Source organism: Scyliorhinus canicula, chromosome 15, assembly GCF_902713615.1.
Source record: "Scyliorhinus canicula chromosome 15, sScyCan1.1, whole genome shotgun sequence".
NCBI classification, from domain to species: Eukaryota; Metazoa; Chordata; class Chondrichthyes; order Carcharhiniformes; family Scyliorhinidae; genus Scyliorhinus; species Scyliorhinus canicula.
The window spans coordinates 10,857,653-10,870,490 of record NC_052160.1 but is presented as its reverse complement, the minus strand read 5'-3'; the positions used below and the strand labels follow the sequence as shown (position 1 = coordinate 10,870,490).

Below are 12,838 nucleotides of genomic sequence, written 5' to 3'. Positions count from 1 at the left end.
TCCACCCCTCATTGCCTCTAAGAAAATGGTGGCGAGCCGATGGCCTTAAACTACTGCAGTCCGTGGGGTGAAGGTAGGCCCACTGTGCTGTTCGATAGGGAGTTCCAGGACTTTGATCCAGCAACGATGAAGGAATCACAATATCTTTCTAAGTCAGGATGGTCTGCGACCTGCAGGGTAAGTTGGAGGTAGCGGTCTTTACATGTGTCTGCTGCTCTTGTGCTTCTAAGTGGTAGAGCTGTTGAGTTTGGATGTGCTGTTGAAGAAGCCTTGATGCATCCACAGTGAATGGTTGTGGAGGGAGTGACTGTTTAAAGTGGTGGATGAGGTGCTGGTCAAGTGGGCTGCTTTAACTTGGGTGGTGCGGGACTTTTTGATTGTTGTTGGGGTTGCAGTCATCCAGGCAGTGCGGAGGATTCCATCACACTCCTGACTTGTGCCGTTTAGTTGGTGAAACACTTTGAAACATAAGGAAATGAGTTACCGGCTGCAGAATTCCCAGCATTTGACCCGTTCTTGTAGCCACCGTATATAATGTTACTTGCTGCTTGAAAAGTGTAAGCCTTCATGTTGTCCACATCTTCCTGCACAAGAGGCACAAACTGTTTCCTTTCCTGAGGAGTTGTGAATGGAACTGAAAACTTTACAATTAAAAATAAATGACCCCATTTCTGACCTTATGCTGGAGGGAAAGTCACTCATGAACCTGTTGAAGGTGGCACACTACTCTGAGGATCTCCTGCAGTGATGTCCTGGGGTTGAGATGAGTGGCTTCCAATAACCATCATTCATAAGGGGGAGGGGGAGCAGCCCCAAATCCACATAGGCACCAACGACATAGATAGGAAAAGGGATAGGGCTGTAAGGCAGGAATTCAGGGAGCTAGGGTGGAAACTTAGAGCTAGAACAAACAGAGTTATGATCGCTGGGTTGTTACCTGTGCCACGTGCTAGCGAGATGAGGAATAGGGAGAGAGAGCAGTTGAACACGTGGCTACAGGGATGGTGCAGGAGGGAGGGTTTCAGATACCTGGATAATTGGGGCTCATTCTGGGGTAGGTGGGACCTCTACAAACGGGATGGTCTACACCTGGGCCAGAGAGGTACCAATATCCTGGGGAGGAAATTTGCTCATGCTCTTTGGGAGGGTTTAAACTATTTCAGCAGGGGGTTGGGAACCTGAATTGTAGCTCCAGTATACAGGAGGCTGAGAGTAGTGAGGTCATCAGTAAGGTTTCAAGGTTGCAGGAGTGTACCGGCAGGCAGGAAGGTGGTTTAAAGTGTGTCTACTTCAACACCAGGAGCATCCGGAATAAGGTGGGTGAACGTGCAGCATGGGTTGGTACCTGGGACTTCGATGTTGTAGCCATTTCGGAGACATGGATAGAGCAGGGACAGGAATGGTTGTTGCAGGTTCCGGGGTTTAGATATTTCAGTAAGCTCAGGGAAGGTGGTAAAAGAGGGGGATGGGTGGCATTGTTAGTCAAGGACAGTATTATGGTGGCAGAAAGGACGTTTGATGAGGACTCGTCTGCTGAGGTAGTATGGACTGAGGTTAGAAACTCCTGTTGGGAGTTTTATGTAGGCCTCCAAAAAGTTGCAGAGATGTAAAGGATTGCAAAGATGATTAAGGATAGGAGTGAAAGTAACAGGGTAGTTATTATGGGGGACTTTAACTTTCCAAATATTGACTGGAAACGCTATAGATCGAGTACTTTTAATGGGTCCGTTTTTGCCCAATGTGTGCAGGAGGGATTCCTGACACAGTATGTAGATAGGCCAACAAGAGGCGAGGCCACATTGGATTTGGTACTGGGTAATGAACCAGGACAGGTGCTAGATTTGGAGGTAGATGAGCACTTTGGTGATAGTGACCACAATTCAGTTACGTTTACTTTAGCGATGGAAAGGGATAGGTATACACCGCAGGGCAAGAGTTATATCTGGGGGAAAGGCAATTATGATGCGATGAGGCAAGACTTGGGATGGGCACAATTGAAATGTGGAGCTCGTTCAAGGAACAGCTACTGCGTGTCCTTGATAAGTATGTACCTGCAAGGAGGAAGTGATCGAGCGAGGGAACCGTGGTTTACTAAAGTAGTTGAATCACTTGTCAAAAGGAAGAAGGAGGCTAATGTAAAGATGAGATGTGAAGGTTCAGTTAGGGCGCTCGAGAGTTACAAGTTAGCTAGGAAGGACCTAAAAAGAGAGCTAAGAAGAACCAGGAGGGGACAGGAGAAGTATTTGGCAGGTAGGATCAAGGATAACCCTAAAGCTTTCTATAGGTATGTCAAGAATAAAAGAACGACTAGGGTAAGAGTAGGGCCAGTCAAGGACAGTAGTGGGAAGTTGTGCATGGAGTCTGAGGAGATAGGAGAGGTGCTAAATGAATATTTTTCATCAATGTTCACGCAGGAAAAAGACAACGTTGTCGAGGAGAATACTGAGATACAGGCTACTGGACTAGAAGGGCTTGAGGTTCATAAGGAGGAGGTGTTAGCAATTCTAGAAAGCGTGAAAATAGATAAGTCCCCTGGGCCAGATGGGATTTATCCTAAGACTCTCTGGGAAGCTAGGGAGGAGATTGTTGAGCCTTTGGCTTTGATCTTTATGTCGTCATTGTCTACAGGAATAGTGCCAGAAGACTGGAGGATAGCAAATGTTGACCCCTTGTTCAAGAAGGGGAGTAGAGACAACCCCGGTAACTATAGACCAGTGAGCCTTACTTCTGTTGTGGGCAAAGTCTTGGAAAGGTTTATAAGAGATAGGATTTATAATCATCTAGAAAGAAATAATTTGATTAGGGATAGTCAACACGGTTTTGTGTAGGCTAGGTCGTGCCTCACAAACCTTATTGAGTTCTTTGAGAAGGTGACCAAACAGGTGGATGAGGGTAAAGCAGTTGATGTGGTGTATAGGGACTTCAGTAAAGCGTTTGTTAAGGTTCCCCACGGTAGGCTATTGCAGAAAATACGGAGGCATGGGAAGCATAATCTAGTAAATAAAATTTATCAAGAAAAGAAATCTAAATAAAAGCAAATTACTGTGGATGCTGGAATCTGAAACAAAAACTGAAAATACTGAACAATCACAGCAGGTTGGACAGCCTCTGTGGGGAGATGGGGGAGTTAACGTTTCGAGTCTGGAAGCGGATAATCTAAATACAGTTTTAATTTTCACAAAATTAAACTCCAAAATGCGATATCCAATTGTGATTATTTTGCGTTTCTTCATCAGAAACAATTATTTGAGACTGATGAATTCATTTTTTAGCTGTCATGTTTAATGTTGGAACCATGGTTACAGGGATGCTGCAATAGTAATCTATACCCTCGTAATATGAAATGAAAGGAGGCTCCAAGTTATTGCAACAGCAAACCTGCTGATACTTATTTGTGGGGAGGATTTGCAGACACAAACAAGGACTTGTCTCTTGTTTGATCTGATTAGGTAGCGGGTTGGGCCAACCCAGTTAAAAGTTCACTGAGTGCAAGACATTCCCTTTGAGGAGAAGTGTTTTTTTAACAGAAGGAGAATACATTAAATCTTTAAAAAAAACAATTATTACACTGAATTTATGGCTGGGAAGTCCAAGCACATTGGGTTTCACCATGTGCCTGATTCAGGGGAAGTTTGAGTTGATTTTCATCCAGTCAGATAGAAAGTGGTTTGAATCTGTTGCCACATGTTATTTTGATGCCTCATTTTGAGTTGTAATTTGCTTAGCAACAGGGTAGGAGAGGATGATCTGCGTTTAAAACATTCATGGTCAGAAAGCTTTGGACCTTTTCTATAGGTTTCAAATCAGTGAACCCTTTCCAGACCACAGCAGTGAAAATTTGCAGGCCAAAAGAATCCAATAAAGAGACACGGGAGCGCACAGAAGGATAAAATGAACTCTGGTTTATTTAGGCCCACATAACTAACACAACACGGTAGCATGGTGGTTAGCATAAATGCTTCACAGCTCCAGGGTCCCAGGTTCGATTCCCGGCTGGGTCACTGTCTGTGCGGAGTCTGCACGTCCTCCCCGTGTGTGCGTGGGTTTCCTCCGGGTGCTCCGGTTTCCTCCCACAGTCCAAAGATGTGCGGGTTAGGTGGATTGGCTATGCTAAATTGCCCTTAGTGTCCTAAAAAATAAGGTTAATGTGGGCCGGGGGTTGTTGGGTTACTGGTATAGTGTGGATACGTTGACTTGAGTAGGGTGATCATTGCTCGGCACAACATCGAGGGCCGAAGGGCCTGTTCTGTGCTGTACTGTTCTAAATTCTAAATACAACTAAACCTTCTCGCCCCGATGGGTCACCCTTCCCGACCTCCCAGGTCGGGGGGGTTTAATCAGTGAAGTTCCCCCTCATTTTGTTTTTAGAAATTTAATGTACCCAATTCATCTTCAGGAAGGTAAGAGCTATGTAGAGAGCATAGGGCACATTTTGTATTGTTCCAGCACAGAATCAATTTTTAAAAAATTTTGAAGCACTCAATTCATATTTGTTTTCCCAATTAAAGAGCAATTTAGCGGCCAATCCACCTACCCTCCACATCTTTGGGTTATGGGGGCGAGACCCACCCAGACACTGGGAGAATGTGCTAAAACTCCACATGGACAGTGACCCGGAACCTGGATCGAACCCGGAACCTTGGCGCCATGAGGCAGCAGTGCTAACCCATTTTACCAGGAGAGCTCCTACTCAGTGACCTCCTAGGGCCCCCCTCCTTCCAAGTGTGGAGAGTTGTCCACGTTCATCGGCTGTGGAGGAGACCCCCTTGCCAGGGAGTTCAGGGAATGGACGGCATTCTGCCGTCGACTGAGCAGGCCTGGTGTGGTGGGGGGGGGGGGGGGGGCGTTTATCACACCGGTGCCCACCGTCTGCGTGTGAAGCAGTGAGGCAGAGCGGCATGGGCAGCATGGGTACCAGTGCGAGCGGCTGCTGCATGGCTACGTGGGCGAGCGAGCGTCCAAGTTGGAGTCCCAGTCCACTGGGTCGGCTCCGGCATCTCCAACATATCGAGAAGCCAGCTACCTCCCCATGACATTCAATGGTATTAGCATTGCTGAATCCCCCACTATCAATATCCTAGTTCCCATTGATCAGAAACTGAACTGGACCAACCATAAAACTAGCTACAAGAGACTGTCAAGAGGCTGAGAATTCTGCGGTGAAGGTTATGCCAAACTAATGCCTGCTTTGTCTGATGCCAAATGTTGGGTTGGTTGAGCTGAAGGCCAGATATCGTAAAGCCATATGTTGGGAGAGCAGCTACAAATGTCAATCGTTCTATTTGGCACTGCACTCATGGCTACCATTCTCTCTCTCTATCTCCCTCTCTCTCTCTCTCTCTTCACCAGCAGCAAAATGCAACCAGAGTAGTGTGGAAAGGAGCTGCAGTAAGTTGGTCACTGTAATTGGTCTGGTGCAATAGAATGACTTGTGGTATGACCACATCATGTTAGTGGCACAAAGTTAACACTGCCAAGGCCTTGAGGGGAGGGGGTATTGAGAAGATTAACTCGAATGGCACCAGGCATGGTAGATTAGAGAAGCTGAGATTGTTCTCCTTCGAGCAGAGACAGTTAAGGGGAGATTTAATAGAGGTGGTCATAATCAATGTCAGAGAAATTAAGGAATTAAGAAATTAATAACCACAGGATACCGATTGAAGGCATTATGATCACTGTGGGGTAACTGTAACCCACAGTGACCAAATTTACTAAATAACCTCCAAATGAAGAAATCACCAATAAGATTTCACTTTTTATAGCCTTTACTTTGACAGCAACTGGGACCAATGTGAATTAAATCTGAATTAACAGGCAGATGATGCTTCACATTAAATGGTACTACCTACAGATATGTGGCACTGTGTCTGAAGCTGGATAAATCACCAGGACCGAATGGCCTACACCTCAGTGGTCTGAAGGAGATAGCTGAGGAGATTGTGGAGGCATTGGTAATATTTCAGGAATCACTGGAGTCAGGGAGGATTGGAAAATGGCTAATGTAACACCACTGTTTAAGAAGGGAGGGAGGCAGAAGACGGAAAACTATGGGCCGGTTAGCCTGATTTAGGTCTTTGGTCAGATTTTTAGAGTCCATTATTAAAGGTGAGATTGCGGAGTACATGGAACTGCATAGTTTTTTTTTTAAAAGGCGAAGTCAGCGCGGCTTCATCAAGGGGAGGTCATCCTGACCAATCTGTTGAGAGTTCTTTGAGGGGGTAATGAGGAAGTTGGACAGAGGAGAGCCAGTGGACGTGATCTGATTTCCAGTAGGCCTTTGTCAAGGTGCAAAGTTACAGGAGACTGCTAAATAGGACAAGAGCCCATGGTGTTAGGGGCAAGGTACTGGCATGGTCAGAGGATTGATGGACTAGCAGAAGGTAGAGAGTGGATAGCAGCAAGTGACTAATGGTGTTCCGCAGGAGTCAGTATTGGAACCACAACTATTCACAACATACATTAACGATCTGGAAGAAGGAACAGGAGGTATTATTGCTAGGTTTGCAGAGGATACAAAGATATGTAGAGGGACAGTTAGTGCTGAGGAAGTGGGGAGGCTGCAGAAGGACTTGGACAGGCTAGGAGAGTGGGCAAAGAAGTGTCAGATGGAATACAAGGTGGAACAATTTGAGGTTGTGCACTTTGGTAGGAAGAATGGAGGCATAGACTATTTGCTAAATGGGAAAAGGCTTCGGAAACCTGAAGCACAAAGGACTTGGGAGTCCTAGTTCAAGATTCACTTAAAGTTAATATGCAGGTTCAGTTGACAGTTAACAAGGCAAATGCAATGTTGGCATTCACGTCAAGAGGGCCAGAATACAAGAGCAGGGATGTACTGCTGAGGCTGTAAAAGGCTCTGGTCAGGCCCCATTTGGAATATTCTGAACAGTACTGGGCCTTGTATCCAAGGAAGGATGTGCTGGCTTTGGAGGGGGTCCAGAGGAGGTTCACAAGAATGATTCCGAGAATGAAGGGCTTGTCATATGAGGAATGGTTGAGTACTCTGGGCCTGTACTCGATGGAGTTTAGAGGGTTGAGGAGGGAATCTCATTGAAACTTACAGAATACTGAGAGGCCTGGATAGAGTATGGATGTTTCCACTAGTAGGGAAGACTGGAACCTGAGAACACCGCCTCTGATTGAAGGGACGATCCTTTAAAATAGAGATGAGGAGGAATCTTTTCAGCCAGAGGGTGGTGAATCTGTGGAACTCTACCGCAGAAGGCAATCACTGAGTGTCTATAAGACAAAGATAGATAGGTTCTTGATTAATAAGGGTATCAGGGTTACAGAGATAAGGCAGGAGAATGGGGATGAGAAACATATCAGCCATGATCGAATGGTGGAGCAGACTTGATGGGTTGAATGGCCTAATACTACTCCTATATCTTATGATCACTACGTAGCTACTCAGTTCCACAATATGATTTTGTTAATATAAATACAGCCTAGGCTGGAGTCTTATCTGACAGCAGTCTTTGCCTACATGTTTCATGATTCTAATTATTATCTGCAAGACACATTTCTATGAAGGGTTAAAACGCTAGTTAGATTCATGTTAAACAAAGGTGTTTGCATATGGGTTTTTGGTTTCAGTTTAAATTGTGTCTGCATTGTGCATTGAGAGAGTTTACAACATGTAAAGCAAACACGAGCTTGTGAAAGAATGAAATGTTGCTTAGCAACCAGGAGCCACTTCAGGAAAGACAGACCTTGTGATTGTTTTTAACTGAATTCGTAGCAGTTGGAGCTAGGTAGCTAGAGAGTAAATAGCTCTCTGCTCTGCTAGAAGCAGGAAAGCCATACAATGGGGTAATGGACAAGAAGGCTAGTTTCAGAAACTAGGTCACGAAACAAGAGGTTTCCATGAGGATTGAATAAAAAGCAAAACACAAACTGGAAATAAAGCAGAGTACTGTTCATTGAAGTTAGGGAGAGAACTGAGAAGAGCAAAGCTAGAAAAAGGTCAGATGTCTGAAGTAGTCCTTCATTTGGTGATGTGGTGTCTTCATTTCCAGTTTTTGAAACAATAGTATTCTGTTGGGGATTGAGTACCTGAGAGACTGTGAAAGCTTGTGTCTATTCAAGACAATGGAATATGGAAAGGAGAGGTGTAAAACCTGGAAGTGGATCTTTGCTGAAAACAGCTGAGGGAAAATATTTTGTAAGAAGATTCTGAAGCGTGACTTTTTGAGAGTGGGATTTGGAGACACTTTCGTGACAATTGTCTGGGGGAAATTGAGGAGAAATCCACAGAGGTTCGACTGAGTGGCAGCTGCTAATTGGTTTCAGAGTGGGGTGCGTCTGACCACGGCCTGTTGGGTAACAGGGACTGTGTCCTGTCTGAGAAGATTATAGCATAAGATGTATTTTGTAACCTGTTATCATTTAATTCTGTGTACATTTGTGACGATGAGTGGGAGTGAAGAGGTATTATAGTCAAACTGTCCATATTTAATTATTGTTTGTTGTTGTTAAAAGTTTATTGGCATTCCTGTGACTCTTCATCCACGTTTTCTTAAAAAAAAGGTAAAAGTTACAGTCTTTTGAGCCAGGGTTCCATTCTGGGATATTCCCATCCAGTGGTAAAATCAACTGGGATCATAACAAAAGCTTGCTTCACTTCCTTCCTAAGGTGGCTCTAGTTTAACATATTCTCCATGGAGGTTTTTTAAATAGAAGGAATTCACTTCATATCCATTGCTAAGAAGCTGACTTTCTACGTATCTGTGTTAATCTAACAGGCAGCCGTGCTGCCTGAACATGTAGATTGCCTGTCTCCGTTGACTTGTCCGGGCTGGTAAGCAGGCTCCTCTGGAACGCGATGCTTTGAATATCAGTCGGTCGAAATTGAGTTTGTGTCTGACTGCTGCGTTTCTTGAAAAGATGGCAGAAGCAGAGTCAATAGCAACTTTCAAAAGGGAATTAGAAAATACTCAAAAAGGAAACATTTGGAAGAGTTATGAGGGAAGAGCGGGGAATGGGACTAACTGGATCGCTCTGTCAAAGCAGGCTTCCTAAATTCAGTATTGTTCAGTGCCTGCCAAAAAGTTCAACACGTGGAGTTAAAGATATTTCTTGAAGCAGATCATAAATGAAATGGGAACGTTGCTTAAATGTAATGTTTCCACATACATTCCGCACAATAGGGACCTTCAAAGTCAGCTACAAATGAAAGATGGTAACATTTGGGCTTTTCAGTAGTTCTGCATAGGGAGATCTTGAAGAGGGAAGTGATCCAATGATGAAGAACAGAAGATTTGTCCTAATATACACCATCTGCACTTCTGAAAGGGTATCGGGGAACATTATTTCAAAGTTTTGATTAGTTTTACGGCAGTTTAATTATTAGCAAAGAATGGTTACAGTACAGAAGGAGGCAATTTGCCCTGTTGTGTCTGCATCGACTGTCCAGAGGAGCAATTTGCTAGTGCCGTTTCCCAGCTTCTCCCCGTTGCCCCGCACATTCTTTTCAGATAACAATCCAATTCCCTCTGCAGTTCCATGACTGAGCCTGCCTCCACCACACCCTCAGGCAGTGTATTCCACGCTTGCTGTGAGAATAAGGATGCGTGCATAGATTTGCTTCCTCCCGTTTTCTTTACTAATACTGTTTTCCCATTCGAACTTCTGTTTAAGTAGTTACCTGATGTGGACAAGATTTGCAATGTGTGCTGGTGTCACTGGGCAATGGTTATAATGGATGGATGGAAGATAATATTAAGAAAGAACGTAGTGCTTAATGGAGAGAGTAAATTAAGTTTTCTGAAGCTAAAACAGCTATTTGGAAATAAATAATTGGCGCACGGATGGTTCGACTCCCGGAACATTTTGCTGCCCTTGAGTGCAATTTGGAATTGGTTAAGATGATATGTAATGTATGTGCTTTGTTAGATCTGTAATGTGTGGTTAAATTGTTTGTTACAATGAGTGACTGAGAATACTTTGCAGTTTCAGTGCTTCATTTAGAATTCCATTGCATCAAGTGTGCATTCGTTAATCTACAGTCAACAGCCCATTATCTGGAAAAAAGATGTGGTGTTTACCAAGTGGTTTCCGTTACTGTTTACATTGAATTGCTTTGGGAATCTGGTTTTGAGTATTTTTACCGGTTTTGGTTGGAATTCATCTATGTGGCTTCTAAATTAGGTGAAACACGCAGAAGAAAATCTATGTTGCACCAAAATAATTGGTGCAGGAATCTGAAATTGCTGTCGAAGCTTTTCATCTTGCATTAATCAGGACAGAGACAAGAATGCAAAATTTCAAAGAGAGTAACAATTTGTACCGCATGAGAAAAGAGTGCTTATTGTTTGGCAATTCAACTTACCAGCATGGAGTACATAGTTACATAGATACCTTTTATCAGGTTGTTGGGACAGTATGAGTGTGAACTGAGTCGGCACATTGTCCAGTTCTTCATCCTGGATCGTGACAATGTCATTGCTGTAACATTATCCAGATGCAGTAAACCGAATCCCCTAAAATATATAAAGACATGGCAATTCAAAAAGGTACAGGATATTTTTGATGACAGTGATCATTTCATGTAAACATTTATATATTGAAATATGTACCATTATGCAGCTTATTTTGCTTATAACTGGTAAGGTTGACAATATCCCTACCTGCAAGACAGATGGGACGGTGTATAATATCCAGAAGTTCAAACAGTTCAGATGTTTAATGTAATTTGTCATTTGTCTTGTAAAAACACTAATTTAATTAAAGGTTTACCGGGGGGAAAAAGGCCATTGCAAAGCTTGTTTGAATCTTAATCAGAAACATTCGCATAATTCATTTAAAAATATTTTTTATTCTCCTTTTTCACATTTTCTCCCAAATTTACACCCAACAATAATCAGTAACGAATGTAATGTCAATCCCCATATCAATAACAATGATCCCATCCTCCCACCAAACCCCCAAACATTAGCCCGCATGTTAACATAAACAAATGACAAAAAGGGATCGCCCATAGTCACCATTAACACACACCGTCCCCCTCCATCCAACCCTCCCAGCCCCCAACCCCCCTAATGTTTGATGTAATCCAATTCTCGAACTTGCATAATGAATAACACCCATGAATTTTAGAACCCCTCCTTCTTTCCCCTCAGTTCAAATTTGACCTTTTCATGCATTAAGAATTCCAGCAGGTGTCCCCCCCCCCCCCCCCCCCCCCCCCCCCCCCGCCACGCCAGGGCACAGGGTAGAGAGGTTGATCGACAGCCTAACAGGATCCGACTTCGGGCGATCAACGAGGCGAAGGCTACAACATCTGCCTCCGTGCCCGCTTCTAACCTCAGCTGGTCTGACACCCTGAAAATGGCCTCCTGAGTGCCCGGGTCCAGTTTCACGTGCACCACTTTAGAGATTGCCCTAAACACCTCCTTCCAATTAGGAAATATGATGTGGAGATGCCGGCGTTGGGCTGGGTGGGCACAGTAAGAAGTCTTCCACCAGGTTAAAGTCCAACAGGTTTATTTGGAATCACGAGCTTTCGGAGCACTGCTCCTTCATCAGGTGAGTGAAGAGGTAGGTTACACAAACACAGCATATATAGACAAAGCCAATGGTGCAAGATGATACTTTGAATGCGAGTCTTTGCAGGTAATTATGTCTTTACAGGTCCAGACGATGCGGATGGTGTGAATTGTCTCAAGCCAGGACAGTTGGTAGGATTTTGCAAGCCCAGGCCAGATGGTGGGGTTAAATGTAGTGAAACAAGAATCCAGGGACCCGGTTGAGTCTGTACTCATGTGTGCGGAACCTGGCTATCGGTTTCTGTTCAGAGATTCTGCGTTATTGTGCATCTTAAAGGCTGCCTTGGAAAACGCTTACCCGAAGATCAGAGGCTGAATGCCCTTGACTGCTGAAGCGTTCCCCGACTGGAAGGGAACGTTCTTGCCTGTTGATTGTCACGCTATGTCCGTTCATCCGTTGTTGCAGCGTTGGAGTGGTCTTGCCAATGTACCACGCCTCGGGACATCCTTTCCTGCAGCGTATGAGGTGGACAATGTTGGCCAAGGCACATGAGTATGTGCCGCGTACCTGGTGGGTGGTGTTCTCGCGTGTAATGGTGGTATCCATGTCGATGATCTGGCACGTCTTGCAGAGATTGCCATGGTAGGATTGTGTGGTGCCGTGGTCGCTGTTCTCCTGAAGGCTGGATAGTAATTATGAAATAAATTCAGATGCCTGAGACACTCTCCTGTTCATACTTGGAAATTAGGTTGGTCAAAATGCCCATTTCAAGACACCCTGCACTAGTTTTTCAAGTTTATCTTTGACGGAGGAGAAAATTAGTTGGTCAACAAAATAATGAAGTTATTTCTGTGGAAACTCTATGTCGAGTAATAAACCCACGCTGATATTTGTACATCCTATGGCATCTCAAGGGAGCTGCTGCTTTTTTCCTTGTTTCATGGCATAGATGTCACAAAGTTACACCAAGCACAGTGAAGGACAGGCCGTAACATCTTGAAACATTCTGCAATCTACACCAATGCGGTTCCTGTTTGGTACCAAAATGTACATCGAATTCCAACATAATGATTTGCCATATGGAGCTTAAGTGGAATCTGCAACCCACAACTGTGATATTAGGATAGGTAAAGAAAAAGCTTTAACAGAAGAGGGAGAAAGTGGCGTTGGGAGGTAGTTCCAGAGCTTGGAGTCGAAGCAGCTAAAGGCGTGGACGACCAATGGGGAAGTGTTGAGGATGGGGGCTGCACAGGAGACTAGAATTGGAGGAGTGTAGAAATTGTGCAGTGTGTAGGGCTGGAGGAGGTTACAGATCAGAAGGGGTAAAACAATCGGTATTCAACATTGCAAT

At 44.3% G+C, this 12,838-nt stretch overlaps 2 protein-coding genes across 2 annotated transcripts in view; one reads left to right on the top strand and one right to left on the bottom strand.

The window, feature by feature from the left end:
- LOC119978736 (tektin-3-like) overlaps nt 1–10,438 on the bottom strand; it is a 104,555-nt gene extending 94,117 nt beyond the window's left edge. The window contains exon 1 of the mRNA XM_038820568.1: nt 10,360–10,438. Within this exon, the coding sequence (XP_038676496.1) occupies nt 10,360–10,423 (64 nt within the window). The 5' untranslated portion in view covers nt 10,424–10,438. The remainder of the gene's footprint in view (nt 1–10,359) is intronic.
- nubp1 (nucleotide binding protein 1 (MinD homolog, E. coli)) overlaps nt 1–12,838 on the top strand; it is a 64,364-nt gene that overhangs the window by 15,508 nt on the left and 36,018 nt on the right. The window lies entirely within an intron of this gene.